Below are 20370 nucleotides of genomic sequence, written 5' to 3' on the forward strand. Positions count from 1 at the left end.
TTTAAGGCAAACAGAGGGAAGAGACATTGTTATGAGAAACAAGCAAACAAAAAACACAGAAAAAAAATGATAGAAAATAATAAATACGAATAAAGGTTTCTTGGAGATATCCAAATCAGAAGATGGGATTGTCCAAGTATGTTTCCTTCAGAAAAGCAGGCGGGTAGACGGCACTGCTGCCTACAGCCTTCAGCAAAATCTATGTTTTTATTATTTGTCCATGCAATACATTAGTAAAGTGGACTCAGTCTCCTTCTGGAGCCCACAGACGTTCTCCAGTGATAATAAAGAATGGAACACAGAATGCACAGTGTTGTGTTCATGAAGCACTAAGGTGCAAGACCCAAGGGACACACTGGACTCCACTTTGCTATATTCCAAGGATTCTATTGGCACAAAATAGCAATTCTGCTTCCAAAAAATACCATACTACTGGATGACCATAGAGTATTTCATGGTCAAGGCAAAATGAACACCAGTCCACCAGGTAACATAGCTTCATCCCAGGCAAATATTCCAGAGAGTATTGTGACTACTGTTTAAAGGCAAACAGATAGAGTGAATTGATAAGGTAGGGGTCAACCATTGGTTCCGATACAAAACAATTCCCAGAGAGCAGACTGGATCATGCTACAGTAACTTTTATTGCAGAGATCAGCAGCCAGCACAGCTATTCAGAAGTATTATATAGACACAAGTGCCTCATGCTTAGGCCAGCCAGCACAGAGCTAAAATGGAAGCACATAACAAATTAGTGTTAATAAGCAAACAATCATTAGAAGTGTTAACAAGTGATGGTGGAGAGGCTCTGTTTTTCATTTTATTACTAATCTCTAGTAAGTGTCATTATCCTCATAGAATAACATTTTATTATGAAATGCACATGCCCAGCATTAAAGCCTTTGATAGTCCGACGCTTGCCAGCAGCAGCAAAATTGTAAACAAAGTGAAAGAATCATTTCTGAAATGCCAACAGCCATTAGTATTCACAAAGTTTATAGGATGCAAAGAGGGCCAACATGCTGCAGTGTAAATAAAAGGAATTTACTGTGACCCGGGGATCTAAGGAATCAATTGAATATTCAGTTTCTTCCCATTTTTCAAAAGAGCCTAAACATACATGCTTAATCTCAATTGATTTGCGCCTGAATTAAGGTCTTGAGTCTGTTAGATATTTTCAATTCTTTTTAGTCAATAGACTCCTTTGACATTTTCCTCTTTTATAATACAGCAAACAGCTGCAACTAATAATTTTTCATTATGGTTTTGTATTTCTGTTTTGTTTTACCACAAATTTTACTTAAAACAACAAAAATGCAACTGAGCAAATTCTGCTTACTGTAGAAATTAGATTTTTCTGAAGACTGGCAGAATTTGACACAGTATCAATTAGGACAATGTCTTTATTTTAAACTATAGTTAGGAAAATGACAGGTTGAGGGAAAAAAACCCAACAAAATACACTTGGAAATGAAGGAGCTTACAAGAGAAGACAAAGAAAGACTTAAAATTGACCTACTTTCTATAACCTGAAAATTATTGATGTATTTTATATGACTACCTACTTAACACAGCCATTTCAGCGCCAACATACAATCCAAACAACAAGCCCATGGGGTTCACATTTCTGTGTTGCAAATACACCGTCTTCATCTATAAGGAAAAACGGCAATGGGAGCTCAATCTACAGCATCCTATACCATAACTGAGTAGCACCAAGTACCTCCTGAGCTGCTTTCAGCAACAACACAACACTGCAGATAAAGTGCACACAAGCCATTGTACTGCCATGTGCATGCTAAACTTAGGAAAGATTATTAAATAAGCAATTATGATAACATGAGATATTAAATACAGATAGGGTTGTGTCAATGCAGCTATGATTTTTTTTATTATTATTAATTTTCCCCGTAGAAATGTTAGAAATACTAAAGCAGGCATGATACCTTCCCTTCCTGCACGCACATCTCTCTTCAGAAGATAGCTAAAAATCGGAGAAAATCTTCTTTTAAAAATAAAAGAACATAACACAGCAAAGTCCTACTGGGGAATAGGGTTTTAATGAACACACAAAGCAACTAGGTGACATCTTTATCAGCCCTCATAAACCTTGATTGAATACACAGCGATAAGGCCTGTTTAAACTGTCATCCTGACGATAACGCGGGCAGAGACGACGCGGGCCTTAGCAACGACCTGGGCAAGAGAGAAAGAGAGAGAGGCACCTTCCCAAAGTGCAGGCCCCGCTAGGTAATGTATAGCACGGGCACAGTTCAAAGCCTGGGCGGCTGGTTTGTTTGTGCGAGGGCGGAGGGCTGGGGGTATGTGTGATATACGGGCGGGGGGTATGTGCGATATACGCACATCTTCCCCCGGCACCGGCTTGAAAGGGCATTTGCTTCAGCGTCTGTTTTTGGGGATGGAGAGCTGTCTGGGCGCTTTGAGGCAGAGCGACCTTTAGCACTTAGGTCTGCAAACACCGAGAATTTCATAGAAGTGGTGTTAAAGGATTTAAGGGAAGCCTGCTCTGGGATTTTTCTTTAACAGCATCATATTTGAGGTGCACAATCTTCATCACTAGGAAAGAAGTAGGCAGGTGGGGCCAGAAAAATTATGGAAGTTGGCAGCCACATGGCTTGTTACACCAGAGCATCTGGCCCTGACCATCTGGGATACTTATTAAATATATAAAGAATAATAAATAAATAAATAAATATAAAATTATGCATTTCAAGCCTTTTTTAATCATCTCCAAGAAGCATCGACAATTTATCTATATTTCTAGCTTAAAAAAAATAAAAAATAAAAGAAACTTACACTTGAACTTTTATTCTTTCTGCCCAAAATCGTTCCTCCCTCACTCCAATGCTTGCAGTGACACCCACTGGCTGCGGCAGGGCGAAGTTTCAGAGTCATTACTAAAGTGCTTTGGTGCGCTGACAAGATCACAGAGACGCGGAAACTCGGAAACACATCGCCACCAAAAAGCTGTCATCTTGTCAGCTTGCTTAATAATACAATTCAATAACTGTATTCAATACAGCTTTGTTCCATTAAAAGCTTTAATACGTAAACAATGATAAATAGTGACTTGTTAAGCAGAAGAAAATATACATTTGTATCAAATTACTAGTTAATTAGAAGTTCCTACTGCTTGGCCCATAGAAGATATTGGTTAATTTTACATCTATTTGGCCTTTGGCAAGATAGGAAGTAGCACTAGTACTAGGTTTTAGTTCTCCATCAGGAGAACACTAAGCTGAGCTGGTACAGCACTGAGCTCCTGGCTGCCAGGGGAGGCATCTCAGCTACTCAGGAACTCATCTGTGCTTTTGTAGGGTTCTTTGCATACACCTAGTAGCCCCAAGCAGTATTTTTCTCATTTCACGCACAGGAAAGAGGGGAAACACAGAAATAAGTGATTTGAGTAAAGGCTCACAGGAAAACCACAGAAACCAAATCTAACAAATCCCAGCCTAATGGCCTCAATTAGAAGACAACTTGTTTCTTCAACTTTATTAGAGCAATTTCTCTATAATACATGTAGGTTCTTAATGTTTAAACAAAATTATCCAAGTTTAAGCTGGAACACAAACAAATACATCCTGTTACACAAAGTGCTCACCAAAAGAAAAGGCTAGGTTTTAATTTAACTACAACTTGATGGCTTGGAAAGGATCAAGGGAAACTTCAGAAATCCTTGGAATAAAAAATTAGAAATAAAGAGAACTACTTTTTGCTTGCTCCATGGAATGAGCCAAGAGCAAATGGCTCCTGGCTGTGAGCATGCAAGCTGTGTTTGCTGACTTGCTCAGATTAAAAGCATTCGAGTCAACTTTGCATTATTTCACACATCTACAGCCACTAACATTCTCTCCAGAAGAGAGTCAGAAGTAAAACTATTATATTAATGGAAAACACATTTAGACAGGACTTCCCGCAGAGCAGAAAAAAAAAAAAAAAGTTATCCAATGGCTTCCCAGCCAAACTTCCTCCTGAGGTGAAAAATCCTTCCCTTTGATAAGAAAGTTGTGTCAGACCACGTTTCTGTCCCTGACAAAAGAACCTTTCTCCCTTGGCTCGCCCCAGTTTTGGCAGCTGTGCTCAGCAGAACCACGCTGCTCTTCCCAGATAGCCACCACACTTCACAGAGCCACCAGCTGATCTTCGACCTGAACAATAAAATAATAATGAACTATGAACAAGCACAAGCAGTTACTGCGGGTAGCACTACCTCAGCTCCAAGGCAGGCAGTTCTGTGCATTAGAAATTCCATCAATAATAAAACACGTCATTGAAGACCTCTCTGTGCCCTCTCCCCATCCAGACACATATCTACAGAGGTCTCCAATGCCCCATATACACACTTTGCACAGCAAAATCAGCCAGGCTTGTTAGCTTTCCTTCCTCCCTCAGATGTTCTTTCTGTATCAGAGTAAACAAATTAATAAGATGTGGGGAGGGACACTTTCACTCAAATACTGAAAGCTGGTATGTTTAAGATGCCATTGCTTCTCATCTGCTGACAACCTATCCAGGGATACACAACAGCCACTTAAGAACCTCGCTCCAGAGTTTTGGGATAAGTCTACCAAGCAGAAAAGACAGATGTACCCACTCATGAAGAACATCATGTTACTGTGGGTGCGCTGCAGTTCTGCTCTCACTGCCAGCTATTACTGCCAGGGCATTGTGCCATGAAGATATATATACCTGCCCTCCAAGCAAAGGTGTAATGCTGCATTTGGCCAAGACAGGGAAGGGCTTAACCTAGGATGTGCTAAGTCCTTGCCTGTCTTCCCTAGAAACACCTGCCAGCCCCAGTTTAGCCCTATTAATATTCCTATAAGCATCTGAGGTGGCTAGCTTAATGGTTAAACACCTGTATCTCATAAAACAATCAGGCCTAATTCTGTAGGAAACAAGGGGCCAAACCCAACAATTCCAGGCATAACAATGACACCTCCAATCTCCTGAAAAACTACATGCCATCTGAAACAAAGGCAGCTCTACATTAGGTAACTGAAAATGGACAGAAAGCAAAAAAGCAGACCAAATCAACATTAGCAAATAAACTGCTTTCCTTGTCCTGGAGAGTCATAGAGGATAACACTAACCCTCCTACAACCCCACAAGTGCATCTTCACACCCCGTGGAAGGACATTCTGGGGAGAGGTAGGGTTGAGGAGGGGAACAGAAGGGACTAGATGCATGGGATATATGTTTGATTTCAGCCAACTCACACAGCAAGTAGCAATTACAGCAGCATTTTAGGCTAAATGAAAATTAGCAAAGGCAATAAAAACTAGCCACAGTTCCCATCCAGAAGAAGTGACAGGCAGGGGGAAAAGGGAGAAAGCAATACTTCCCTTGCTAAACCCTACTATCTAGATGCTTTTTTTTTTTCCTCTTCTTTTCTGAAGAGTATTTCACTACCTCCTCAAAGTTGAGAAACTCCTGCAAAAGTAAAACTATGACATCAGCCCACTAACTTGTCCTGGGAGTGCTCAACAACAGCTTGCTAAATCTTGGTGTCACTATTTGATTCAGCATAGCAGATAAAACCTAAAATTAAATGTCTGGTGTCCTGAATTTGTTAATGAAGATATTATTTTCATATTTAATTCATTTCCATCCTACTTTTCATGAGCTGACATTGTTTCATGGGTAAGTAGATGCCCAGGGGGTTTGGCCCACTCAACCCCACTTGGCCGCAACACTTTAGAAGTGTAAGTGGCCTCCAAGTCCTGCCCGCTGCAGGGCAAGAGCCTCACAGAGCTCATTACTGAGCAGCTGATCTGCAGCAACTCTTTACAACACTGACGGTTTGCAGGCACAAAGCAGTTCACACTAAATCCAAGATCACTTACTCTTTTATATCCTTTTGTGTGTGTCATGGAATAAAGAGAGTTGTATTAGGTGTAACAGCAGATCCATAACTTTCGCATCAGGCATTGGCTTGGTACTCCCACACCTTCCTTCTCCACATGTGGAATAGTTCCAGCTTAACTCTAGGGCATATTACTCCAGGGAGGGGTGGTATGGAAGGACCTATTGGGGTGGTGGGACATGCAAGACAAAGAAGATGGCAGGGTTACAGCAGGACCCAATGCATCCATGATACAAGCTCTCAGGAGAGGGAACAGAAGAATTTAAAACTCTTCAAGAGACTACTCTGCTCACAGTCAAATTTGCCATCTGAGCTTTTCTCCTCGCAAAATTCCAAAGAATTAGGCCTATGACTGCAGTTTAGTTTTGGGTTTCTCACTGTCCTTTTCCTAACACACTTTTCTATCCCAACAAGGTGTGAAGTGCTTCTAGAGTCTAGGCCCTCCATAGAGAACAGTGGGGGAACAGTTTCAGAGGGCAAGTTATATGAAGCCCTAAATAAAATCAGAATGACCTGACTGAAACCCAAGAATAACATGAACCGGGTGCTTTAAGGGCCCTGTGCTATAGATCAGACAAATACAGTCAAAAACCTTGGACTTGATGCTTTGAATTGTAAGGTTATACTAGAAACAGCTTAACTAAGTTCTTTGTGTTAGGAAAAGTAGCCTTGTCTACGTAGATCCGAAGGAGCCTTTATTTTACACGTGTCATCACAATGAAGGAAGAAGAGAGGAAGAATGATTAGCATTGTATTTCAAAGCCAGCAAACTATATAACATGTCCATTGGGAAATAGATGCTATATAATTGCTATTTATTTTATATAGCTTTCATATAGAATATCACAAGACACATTACGATCATAAAAACAGCAGGGATTATGAAATCTTAGTAGGAAGAGTATTGCTTGGAACATGGTTTCATGTTTACTTTATTCAAAGAGGCACAACTTTTTCATACTTCTCTGTGGAGGCAGCAAAAAACCAAATAGCAGAATCCTTCTCTTTGCAAACAACCCATGCTCTTGCAAGCAATTTTACTGAAGAGACTTCCTTAAGTGGGCAAGATACACAGGACCAGGAGACAGGAACTTCCATCCAGAGTGAATTTCTCTGTGAAGTACCTTAGTATCTTTTCACCAAAACCTGAATCTGAGGTATAACAAGAAAAATTTCAGCCAGCCTATTATTGGGAAAAAAAAAAAAACACCACCAAAACCAAACCCCCACACACCAAAACCAAACCCCAAAACCACACAAACCACCAACCAACACCACCAAAACAAAAATGACAAAAAAAAAACCCACCCCACCTTGAAACACTTACTTGTTCCTGATTTTCCTCACATGGTTGAGAACAGCTGTAACTGGGCCAAAAGAAGTGCCCCTACCCTACCACTTACATGGTAGCCAGAAACTCTCTTTTTATACTACCAATATAGAGAAATAAGGGTTGTTGAGAAATCAATGTGAACTATTGCTAAGACTGGCTTCAGGAATTCCTCCTGTCTGTCCAGGCAATTAAGAGTGGAGTCAGACACAAGGCTAGGGCCCCACTCTGCTTATGGGAAGGCACAGCGCCAATTTCAGCGTAATGGAGATTAATTTTAATGAGTCAAGGAAAGCACTACATTGAGAAAAGACACATTAAGAAGGAAGGGACATAGTTCTGCTATTAAAAAAAAAAAGAAAAAAGACATAGAATGGAAATGGAGGAATTGAGTAGTGGGGGACAGAAGCACTGAAAACATGATATATACAGAAACAGTAACAGATGTGAAGTAGAGAATAACAAGAGTTGCAAAAATGAAGGAATGTCCCTTGCCAATTCAGCAAGCGCAAGAAAGAACCTGTGCCAACCTGAATGACATTGACCATACTTAGATCCCTGCTCGCAAAATACAACTTAGGTCCAAGGGCTGGAAATTTTTGTGTAGGGAATAGCTGTCTGGTCTGCTCAGCCTCTTGGTAGAAAGATAATGAGTTACTTGAAACTTCTGTCTCCAAGTAGCCTGCACACTCAGGGAAGCCTTGAGAAGCTGGACATTCCTTCCACTGGGCAGACTGATAGGGTTCAAAGCATATCTCACTATAAGCTGTGTTACTATAGGGTGGAAAATATTAATCAGCTCCAGCCATCTAGGGAGACTGTGGTTATCATTAAGAATATGCGGGACACTCATACAAGAATTCTTTTCCCCTGCCCACTGGACAAGCTCTCTCACATAGTTTATCTGCTCCAACTGCATGCTTTTGAAAAAAAAAAAAAAATCTAGACTAAATGAATACTTTCAACTAGAGCTAAAGTTAAACACTCCACTGGAACTTTGCCCTAATCAATAGTAGCAATGTTCATGTCACATGAGAGTCAGAGGATAGACTATGGTGCTTACTGAAGTCAGCAAATACGTTAATTATACTTAGCCTGCTTGAGGAAGGGGACAAGTGAGGTCTGGTCCACCCACATATTAATGCAATCATCATTATCCTTATCCCTTGTTTGCTTTGTGCTTATATTACATAAAAAAAAAAAAAAAACCAACACCTTGCCACAAATGTAGGGTGCTACTGACCCCTTGTGGAAAAAATACATTGTGGGATGCACAAGCGTCACTGGGGAAATCAGCTCTGAGTTAAGTTTCTCCACTAACATCCCTCAGATTTATTTTTAAAGAAAATTCAGTGAAATGGCATTACAGTGTTGTGAGAGGTCAGCAAATTCTCACAAGTGTGTTTTCCTGATTTTCAGCAATTTTGCAGAAATTACTGTTTTGTGTTGTCTTCTTTAGGGCAGTCAAGCCCCAACAAATCCTAACTGCAAGGAGTAGACTTTACACTAAATTTCCTACAATTTTAATTCTTGCATGGTAACAGAACAATGCTTTTACACTATCAGCTAGCATATTTATTGATTTCTAATGTAATTTAAACTAATTTAGATCCATCATAGCATTACTCTCTAAAAACTGCTTTGAAAAATAAATATTTTCTGAATAGCCTGGACATACTCTCATCACTGCAAAGGGAATAAAGTCTTTAAATCCCTAAAGTAACTTCCAGCCAAAATTTTTTCATAAGCACCAAGAACAGCATTGATAAGCTTCATTCTTTCAAGTAAAAGCCTTTCTATGCATCCTGCTTTGTTGACTTGAACCTGGCTGCACAAAGCACAAGATCTTCAGCTGTATTTGTTCTGACTGAAATTACCTTTCCATATTGTGAAAAATCAAGTCTGAAAAGGAAAGTTACCAACAAGTTTATTGAAATACCGCCGCTAGTTTTTCCTCTCTAAATAAAGGGGAACGTACCCATGAAGAATCACCCTCTGCATTTAACTAAATGGCAAATCTGAAGGAAATCTCCAGAGTTCCATCATCCTTGCCACAAACAGTTGCATTACTAGATACAGATGGAATTAGAACAGCAAAGCGCATTATACAGAAATTAATTAGACAGTATATGATAAAGTATTATATGAATTACAGTATGAAGCAGCCTTTTCAAAATCTAAAAAACATAATATCAAACACCAGCAAAGACAGAAGCTTCCATTGCGACCAACATTAGGGACTGAACCCCTAGAGATCAAGTCTTCAGCCTATGCCAATGCTGTTCCCATCACTTTCAATGAAGAGGTGTGGAAAACTACATGAACCACTTGTCTGTCACAAAGCAAAAAACAAGTGGCTATTTAAAATGTCTTTTGACCAATTTGCATCACTTGCTTTCAAACAAAAAGTCAAAAAAAAAAAAATCTGAAAATATTCTGTTTTCATATAGACCTGTCATATAAACCAAAGTTGAAGAAATTTTGAAAAATGAAACTAAGAAAGCGAGCAACAAACTTTTTATTCTGTCAATTCATTTTTCACCTGTACACTATTATAAATTAAAACACTACGCCATTAAAGTCTGGTTGGTTTTGTTGCCTTTCATTAGGCATATATATTTTTGAATGCATCCATTGAATCGAATCCTAAAAGTATAAACAATGCAGCACCTGTTGTCTCAGAACATGGGAGTTACCGTATCTGGCAGGAGATTTTTAAATTATCACATTCATACAGGCAGATCTGTAAAGGCCATTCAATTTTAGTAAACCCAGAATCTAAGATAAATTTAACAGCAGCTCTAATCAGTATTATGAACTGTATATTTACAGAAAAATTTCACATATGCCACAGATAAAAATTTAAAATCAACCTTTTTGTTGTTACAACATAATCCACGCTTCACACTTCTACTGTGCTGCTAAAACAGTATTTGAGTATCTGGGAGATTCAAAGGCACACAGCATTTCTGAGGTTGCTACAAATTCGTTCTTCAGGGATACATAAAAAAATCAGAATTTTTTGAAGTTTGGATTGTAAACCTTCTCAATAAATACAGTCCGGTGTGCTTTTAAACACTATGTCAAAAACTAACAGAGTTTGCCAAAATTTGTCCAGGTACACAATTTTCTAATTCCGTGGTGACATGTAACAGCATTACAACCAAGAAGGTGGAAGACAAATGAGCCACCACTCCCTTCCCAATGATGTGTGCAACAAAAATCAGTATTAATTCAGTTCAACTACACTTTTAAATCAAAGCCTTGGAAAAAGTAGGTATATATCTTATATAATAAGTTTTATTAACCATACAGTACATTAGCATTTCCTTTGAAACGCTTAGACCTTGCTAAGCAGTTTTAATGAAAGCAATTACATAATGCTATCTGCATATAGAAATCCACTACATTCACACGGACGACCTTAAGTTTCTCCAATAAACAGTCATGTCAAAAATCTACAATTTACTGAAAATACAAAGTCGTTTTTAACAAAAGCAAAAATGTTCTTGCGGTTCAGCAAAACCTGTTTTTTAATATGAATAGTTTGCATTCATAAAGACGGTAAGCTTGGGACCAAGACAGTATTTCCTAGAAGCTCAAAACAAGACGTATATTTTTGTAACTATGAAACAGCATGCAAACATACAGAATTGTTGCCAACTATTTCTCTCTTACAAAAGACTCACTGGGCCAGAGTAAATAAGGTATTTTTACATGTTTGTTTATACAATGACCTCTCCCATCACTCTAAAAGTGTCACATACAGAACATTTTATCAGCTTTGTCTCAAATGGTGCTTCTCTAAATTTGAATATTATGTCACTCAGACCCCCAAGACAATCAAAGAACTTCCAGAAAGCTTAACAAAACCTAAATTTGCCAATTTTCCTTTACAGAAAGTATATACAAGTTTATAAATCCATGGCATGGGTATTACAGTTATATTAACATCAATTCATCAACTGGATTCAAAAGATACCTGCATTCTGTAAGGACTCTATGGCTGCTGCCCATTCAATAGTTCTATCAAGGCACTGTACAGTCATTAAATCTCTAATATTCTCCAAGATGTGCTGAAGAATATTGTGAAAGCGTTAAAGTTGTTAAAAAGCCCTGAGTCAGAACTTTTGTATTTACCACAGGCTTATCTATAAAAATGGCACATACTACAGCTTCTGCGGATAACAGTTTTGCTTTGTCAATGCAAACAAGTTATGAAAAGCATAAAAATACAATAGTACAAATTCCAGCAACTTATGCAAGACTGATACACAATGTACATTGTGGCAAGTCACACATTTCTATTGTATGTAATTTATACAGCCGGTAAAAACCTTTGCCATGTATTCCGACATCAAAACCGATGAAGCGAAACAAAACTGATGTGTTCCCCATCCCTTCCCAAAGACAAAGAACAACTAGAGAAGAATTCAGTACTTTGACAGAAAGGAGGTAGCACTGCTAAAAGTTAGGCTGTAGTGTTGTTGGGTTTTTTTAAGTGAAAACTTGACCCATGCAGCACAAAGAACAGGATAGGCTCTTCGGTTCACCAGCTGCTACTGGAAGAGTACAATTGAGTTTCTGACATTTGATTTTGTAGAGGAAGCTTAGATCACTAGCTCAAAGCAGCTTCTCCAAACCATTTAGCGTTTACACAAACTGCAATTCTGCAATTAACACTGCTAAAAATAACTAGGCATACATAAAACAACTCTAGAAAATATCTACACAATAAGGACTTAATTCAGTTTATAAAGACCATTTCCTGTCTTTAAAAGAAGCTAAAATACTGATTGTAAGACTATGCTAACAAGGCACAAGTACTTGTGCAAATCTGCTATATCCTCACCCAGTCCAAGTTAAGAACAATACCTTCTAATTAAACTTCACATTTACAAAGTAATTTGTTTGTTCTCTTGCCAGTCTAATCTTCAGTATCCACTTCATCAAAAAGGGATTCCTCCAAAGCCCAACATACAAGTGCACAGTATTTCAACAAATGGCAAGTAGGTAGCAATAGTCCTAATTCTGAGAAGTGCCATGTGAGTAAAAGTAGGTTTGGGGGGCGGAGGGGAATTGTTATACAAAAGTTAACAATCTACAAGTATTTAGCATATTCTGTTAGCCTCTCAGGTTGTCCTCATACTTTAGGTCACTGTGTACCAATGTGACCATTTATGTATTTTACTACATTTAAAAAAATGAAAACTGTTTTACTTAAACATCTGGGTATATCTCATATCTGAACAACATATATTATTAGGTGCCTTCCTGATTATTCCAAGAAAGAAACTGAGATATTTTATCCAATTTAATTTCAAAACTGCTATTAAATACTGGGGGAATAATAATAATAATAATAAACAAAACTTGCAAATCCTGTATTTTACAATTTTACAGTATATTAGAGATAAATGCCTTACTGATTTTTCTCCCATTTTCACTTTGTTCCCTAATAATAGTGATGATAATAATCAGATTTGCACTTTCATCTTTTGCTGAAGGCAGAGGCACAATTACATATCCTCGACTCTCCTACTTGTTATTAATATGATTCCCTTCGGCTTCCAACCAAGCTTCCACTTTCTATCCTTCAATTATTTAAGCGTTATCCACTTAAACATTTGCACTCTGTGCACATTGCACAAATGACACCAGCCTAAATGGAGTGAATGAATTTACTAGCTTCCTCAACAACACTAGTTCACCTTCTACATTAGAATTCAAAGACAGTGTGTGAATCTAAATATCTATTTCCAAAAATGATACTGGATTTGCAAACATTTTTCCTCTTTAAGTTTTCTGAAAGGCAAGCACTGTGTAGCCTTCCCAGTAAGACACAGCACTTTCACCTGTTAATAAGAAGCCTACATTAGTAATTTAACCATGGTGTTCAGCTTGCCTAGTTTCACCAATTCAGCAGCCTCACCTGGCACCATGATAGGATCAAGTTAAATCCCCAATGCTGACATACTTGAATTTCAGTTGGCACCCAACATTGCCCAATGAGTCCAATCACAAACCTTTATGCAGTCACATACATCCAGTGTGACCACAGTATAGAAGACTACAGTCGCTCCTATAGCAAGGCCTTCAGTTATTTGCTCTATTTCCATAGGACCATGATGGCATCCAAGTACTAACAGCATTATAAAGTAACTTACAGCTTCTCTGTTGAAAAGTACAAGCCTAATAGAGCACGCACTTATCTCTGTTACAACCTGTGCCTCCTGCACACAAGGAGTATTTAACTTTGACTCCAGTTTCCCACCCAGGATGTTCTAGATCTGTTCTTACTCAGCTGAATTGTCCAACTGATGCAAATTTGAAATACTTTCAAGTAATTCTGGCTTGTTCCAGTGAAAAATGCCAACTGCTATACTGAGGTTTCAGTTTTGAACTGCGTTATCAAGAAGAAATCCACCCTGCCTTTGTGCTGACAACAGTTTATAGAGCTCCCCTCGATGAATAAATAGGACACAATATTCGAAATAAGTCTACCAGAGCCAGAGGAAACGGAGGTGCAGATCTGATGCACTACAGGATCAAACTCAGAACGGATTGTCAAACGGCATGTCCTAGTATGCAATTATTTGTAGAGACTGACAGGAAAGTGAAGCCTATTACTGAAAGTTCAGCTCTCAAATAAGCTACCAAAAAAAGTGTCAAACTTAGTGACATAGATATTGGCCAAACAAAAATTGCAGTTGGCAGTCAGGTGCACTCAGAGCTTAAGTGGACGTAGTTAAAATGCTGATCTGAAAAAAAAATCCCTGTATCAAAACTTTCCAAAGCTCCTTGAAATTCTGGTATTTTAGAATAGGGACTCAAGAAGCAAGGAAAGAGAGGACTATTTCATTTGGCCAAAAACACAGATACACAGATTATCTGAGAACAGATGACTATTAGTATACAAAATAAAACACAATATTATATTGATTCCAGATTGAGACTGTGTCCAATGAAAAATTAGAGAAATGAATTATGAACATCTGCAATTCCAGATCAGGATTAAAGAGGGATATAGAAAGACTGTGTATTACATCCTTTTGCTATGTCAAAATCCACTCTACATACATTTTTCCAATATATTACTGTAGTTGTTTCCTGGAAAACTACCCAGTGTTTAAACTTTACCAGTTAAAAGTTCTGTCTTTACAGTTTACTAGTAACATTCATCTGAGACTTCTGCCAATGTTTGCACAACTCATGCATATCAACTTAAGCTTCAAAAGATCAAGACTGATATTCTGAAGAGATCACAATTTAATGCCTTTACTCTTACTTGGATCTGCCCCTGAAATATCCCTTTTTCCATGTTTTTTGACACAAGCAACGAGAATTAAATGATAAATTAATCTTAGCTGCAAGTAAGGCACCTAAGTGACTCCAGCATGGATTTCTTCATTGTTCTGCAAGGGCACATCCAAATCAAGTCTGCACAATGGCAAAGGGCTATATAAACTATGCACTCAGAAAACCGCTAAATTACTTAGGAGTAGGCACACATTCCTTTTAGCTACAAGAGATCCTTAAATCAGTATATTTTCTTCCATCCGTTCCTGACAGCAGCATTTTTGGGGGTCAGGAACACCTCTTTGTCAGGTCAGTGACAGCTAACTCCTTCAGCCAACTTGAGCTCACCTAGGCACGGCTCACAAAATTCACTGCTCTGTCAGCAATATCTTCATTTGCAGTATTATCCATTCATGTTCACAGATAAGTTCTGGTGTTAACACCTGACTTAGATGAATAAGCAATATTACATCTTCTCTTTTGTTGTTGACACTATTTGCCTGAAGACAGTAAAAGAATTTGAGAGAGGACATCTTGCAGAATCTCTCGTTCTTCCTAATTCATAGACCCAGAAATTTATATACACATATATATGTTCCTCTATAACTGATCAAATTCACTCATCTGAAACTCATCTGAAATTCACTCATCTGAAACTAACTCATTGCTCAAATGTTTTCCTTTCCAATCAAGTTAAAAGCAATTCCATACAAAATTATGTGGTTAGCAGAATGAGAAAGTTCACTATTGAAGTTAGCTTGAACCTGTTAGACTAAAGTGCAGTTTTGGGAACATAATATTTCTGGATCAGATTTTTCTTTTTACTCTTTCCTTCCCAATCCATCCTCAGCAACAAAGGTAAAGTTAGAATTACTTTAACGTTGTATTTTGAGGCCTGATCTTATGGGAATAGTATGATATTTATTACTACCGTGTATACACTTTGTATTGATTTTGCGTTATTTTATATTTCAAGACAGAAATTCTTGTGCATCATAACTGTCACAGGAAATTTGAACATTTTCCAGAAAAGCATAAAACAAAAAAATCCTAAATATTTATATTTGATACTAACTGACAATATAAAAAACCCCTTACATCACTTGACAGCCAATACATACATTAAAAAAAAAAACACAAAACCAAAATAAGATTGTCCCTTTACACTTTAAGGGGAAGAAGAAGACAAAGAAAATGAAAAAAGACTGCTTTCAATTAGCTTCAGCTTTAGATGTTAACAGTAATGCTAAAAGCTGACTGTTCAAATACTGTTCTTTTATTTGGTGTGTTCACAGTCTTTAAATAATTACCATGTAAAGAAACTGTGCTACAGTATTAGAAATGTTTTCATTAGAACCCTCTACTGCCTTTCAAACTCAAGGAGCTTTAAATCATCAAAATGTCCTTACTATTTCATAAGCTAATAAAAGACACTGGTTCCACTGTTTAATACAAAAGGATCCTTCGTTCAATTGCCTTGCGACATATAGGGCATTCACTCATTCGGTCTCCACAAAGTTGACATGTTCCATGGCCACAGAGAAAGATCATATTCTTCAGACGGTCCAAACAGACAGGACACATAGTCTGTAAAAGATTTTGACACATCATATAGTCAATGGCAGTAGTGATATAATATTGAGTATGAAATATATAAATTATTGAAATTTAACAATAATTATGCCCTCTTAAGAGTAGCAGACCATTTCCATAGCAGAACCCAGCCATTAACCTGAAAACTGATATCTTTTTTCAAATCACATTTTTATTTCATATTGACTTAGAATATTTGGGCTTTTCCTGCACCATCATGACACAAAAAATATGTAGCTTTCTTCCCCAAATATAATCCTTTTAAGTAAGGCTATTCAGTAGTAGGTTAACATCACATTTTCAACATCATTACCCAAGCTTGCAACATTAAGAAATTCTTCAGCAACATTCCCCTTTATGTAATGTAAACTTCCAAGGAACAAACACAAATAGCTGTACGCATGCAATACTTGGGTAATGTTTTCCCAACTTCTCAGACTACCCAGCCATTCACATACTTACCTTTAAACACCAAGCAAGCACCGAACACATGCAAAAATAATAAAAATGCTGCATAATCAATATTACACATAAAGATTCAATACTGGTAATTCTGGCCTTTGTTCATGGAAGCTATCTAGATTTTTCAAACAAGTATCAAATGAAGAACCTTGAGTTTCAAATGAAGAACAATTTAATAAATATGTGACCTTCAGTTATAACAGTAGCACAACAAACTTTTAAAATCAGTTTTAACTGCTGAACATTAAATGCCCAAAAAGGATCTCCTAAAGTCCGTCAACAGCAAAGTTCATTTTGTACCAAGGCACTAAGGAACAACGTCCTTCACCTTTTGTCACATGCAGAAATTGAAGTTTTGGTAAGGCATGTTCCTTCACCATAAATATATTGCAGCCATATTAGTATTTCATTTATAACAGTTTATCAAAGGTTAGTAAATGAACAGATGTTATAATAGATTATAATTGTTAAGACCATTCTATAGTCCAACAAATCAAATCTAAAATGTCCTTAGATGTGAGACACACTATTCATATCTAACACTTATAAATATAAATCTCATATGTAATATGAAATGTTGACAGGGCTGGTATTTCAAATGCAAATTCATTTTATCACCAACTTGCACATGTGACTTGTTTCCATTCTCATCATTTGGGGTTTACTTCAGTTTGTTCATCTTATCAGAGGGAGAATCCACAGCAGGAAGCCTATTCAGTATAACCTTAAAGCACACTTTCTATGGAATCAATAAGTATCACTTCCTAGGGTAGACAGCTTAATTGAAGACCAGAAAAAAGAGTCACCATCAGTCTGCTTAGACAGAGTTGTTTAAATTGGCATGGAATCCGGTCAAATCCCTATTTTAATCTCCAGGATACCAGTATAATGGGCTACCAGGATCGTAAAGCTTCCACATAAAACCTTATGTCAATTTGTGTTTACAAAACCCCCTTCACTCTTCCCAAAAACGCCACGCTCGTGCTACAGCTTTGTCAGAATTTCCACAGTATTGTAACAAAACCCTCTTAAACTAAATATTTGCAAAAGACCAACTGTCAGTCAGTCCTGCTTACTTATCCATATGAAGTCATCACCTGCACATCCCAATGAGGCAACTGAGCATTCTTCCTCCGGTAGCCTTCAGTCTTCAAATACCCATGAAAAAGCTGTTTCCAAATGCATATATAGCTGTGCTGTGACAAATATCCATAACCTGACCAAGCTGACATGATGTCTTTTGACAAAGGACTGACAAAGCAAGCCCAAAAATCTTATATTTAGAGAAAAAACTTGTAGCTTTTATTCTATGCTTTTTAGCTTAATTATTTGCCTTTGTGCATAAATGTCAGAGTTACTGAAGTTGTTACAAGGGCCCCTTCTTCTCCAAATGCCACATCTTCATTTGAAAATGAAAACATCCACCAGGAGGCTCAGAAATAATAATTTTTAAAACATTAAATAAATTAGTTTGGTTATTTAATTCAGTGAAGCACAGAAATCTTAACATTTTCATGTCATAGATCTTTTCTGCAATTGCACACAGTATTAGCAAATTGCCCAATTCCTCCTGCGTAGCACAAAAGCAGAATATTTAAAATACATTATCTGTTTCATTTATTTATATGATATCACTTTAAGTTACTTTATACAGCAGGAAAACTCACCTGGCAGGACCAAACTTTCTGTTTGTTTTGCCATTCTATTCTGACAAGGGTTTTCTCAATTAGTTGAACAGTTTCCCAGTGCAATATGAGCCCAAATAACTTAGTTTTATCCAACTTTTGAGGTGCATTCATTACTTAACCACCAGCTTATATGCACTTCTACAGTGGATGAAAGTTCACTGCATGCCTTATACCCAATTCGTGCAACAGCAGCAGGAAATCAGCAATATCTGCTTCTGTTCTATTAGTTCGGTAGAATGTTTTGGGCATGAAATAAAAAAGCGGAGTGTGGTTTATCTGCATGAAACTTTTGACTATCATCTTTCAAAGGAAAACAAATGATACAAAAGACACTATACCTGTTATATGTGAGAATTATGTAGTAGTCTGAAAAAAGTGCTCATCATACCTTTAAGTATAACCAGGTTTGCAATTCAGATCAGTTTTTACCACTAACAAGGTGTTTTAAACTGTTTGAAATACCAATTCCTCACTACTAAAACCATTTTTTTCCAACAATATACAGGTGCACAGTGACAAATTTATTTTTAAGGAGAAAGTGGTGTAAGTATGGAGAAGGAACATACATAAGATATTAAACAGATGATGGTGATTATGTACAAAATGGAGTGAAGGTATTGCAGTTACAGTCAAAAGGGTTCACCGAAGAATGGTCTGGTCATCAGATGTGGGAGATTCTGATGACATCAGCACCACTTCTGCATTGCACCAGAAATGGTTTTAAAAGCTTGCTGCACTAACATATTAGATTATCATTGAAGGTATGAGTTGAAACTCAGGATTATACCTCCTGAAACAGAACAACTTACTTTTAAGTACAAAAAAAATCAATGAAACTTGAAGACTAAACTATTCAAACACAAATCAAAGAATCCACAATTATAGTGGAACGCTGAGCATCGTGTCAAGCACAAATTTAGAAGGTGACATGACTAATTTTCATCAAATCCAACTTGCTATTCACAAGCATGATACACAACTCACTGTCACTAGACTAAGCAGAAAAAACACCAAGGAAAGCATGAAAGAGTCTCAAGCAAAGATGCACACAAGAATGACAAGAACCACCTCTTTCGAGTCAGAGGCACTGAACAACCTTCAGTTTTAGGCTCATTTAAAATAAATTATTGGACAAAAGGGCACTTCAAAGCAAAAGAGAGCACTTAAATTCTCAAAGAACTCCAGTATTAGATCTTTCTTACTACTGCAAATAGGAAAAATCAGAAAATACAAGTAGAAAATGACATGTATAAAGCAATTATTCTCATCTCCCTAATACAGCATAACTTTCTGGTATTAGCAAGCTTGTGGCTGGCAAATCCCAAAGGTAAGACAAAATTGTTACAAATAAAAGAGCACCCAAGGAAAGCTGGAAAAAACTGAGATCACATCTAATCAAGAAGAAAAACTGCAAAACCAAGTTTTCCTTTCACATCGCTATACATAGTATTAGCATACCCAAACAGAACTCCCATTTTTCTAAACTCTTTTCTGGTTAACTTATTGTAGGAAAACAATATATCTGAAGGAAATAACGACTTGTATTTAAGCATCCATCTGCATGTTTTGCATCATTTAAAATGCCCAAGTAGTAATCTTACTCTTTCAATCCAATGTTAAAAAGTAAAACAGAAGCTCAACAGTAGATATAAGACGTCAGAAATATCTAGAAACTCCAGATGTTATTGTCAAGACAGATATGCATTTATCAAACAACGATTTTTAATCTGCATGTTCTTTTACGGACAAAAACTACAAAGGAATCTGTTTTTGAATTGGATATTTGAGTTTCTATCACTGGGGTGTTGTCCAGGTCTCCATATGACAGGAACAGCTCTTCACACACATGCCACTGAGGTTAAAGCTTTCAAAGCTTTTAGTTTTGCAACCACACAGTTTTTTGAAGAGTAAATACTTCATATGACAGGTAACTACCAGCATTTGTTCAAAGCTACTTCATGAACAGACAAGTAAACATTGAGGTAGTGACAGAACAGTCAAGAATATCTACTTTTATTACTGTTCTGTGAAAACAGCTTCTGCTGTACCTATACATTCAGGTCAGCTAAGCACGCAGAGAACATACTGACTGGGCAGAGCATCCTTTT

The 20370-nt window shown here is 37.4% G+C and overlaps 1 protein-coding gene across 3 annotated transcripts in view; it reads right to left on the reverse strand.

Annotated features, from left to right (window-relative positions):
- Nucleotides 1-9130: 9130 nt before the first annotated feature.
- MIB1 (MIB E3 ubiquitin protein ligase 1) overlaps nt 9131-20370 on the reverse strand; it is a 79729-nt gene continuing 68489 nt past the window's right edge. For all 3 annotated transcript variants that reach the window (XM_082044386.1, XM_082044385.1, XM_082044384.1), the window contains exon 21: nt 9131-16106. In XM_082044386.1, the coding sequence (XP_081900512.1) occupies nt 15966-16106 (141 nt within the window). In that variant the 3' untranslated portion in view covers nt 9131-15965. The remainder of the gene's footprint in view (nt 16107-20370) is intronic.

The sequence above is a fragment of the Streptopelia decaocto genome (genome assembly GCF_964273445.1).
Source record: "Streptopelia decaocto genome assembly, chromosome: 2".
Classification (NCBI taxonomy): Eukaryota; Metazoa; Chordata; class Aves; order Columbiformes; family Columbidae; genus Streptopelia; species Streptopelia decaocto.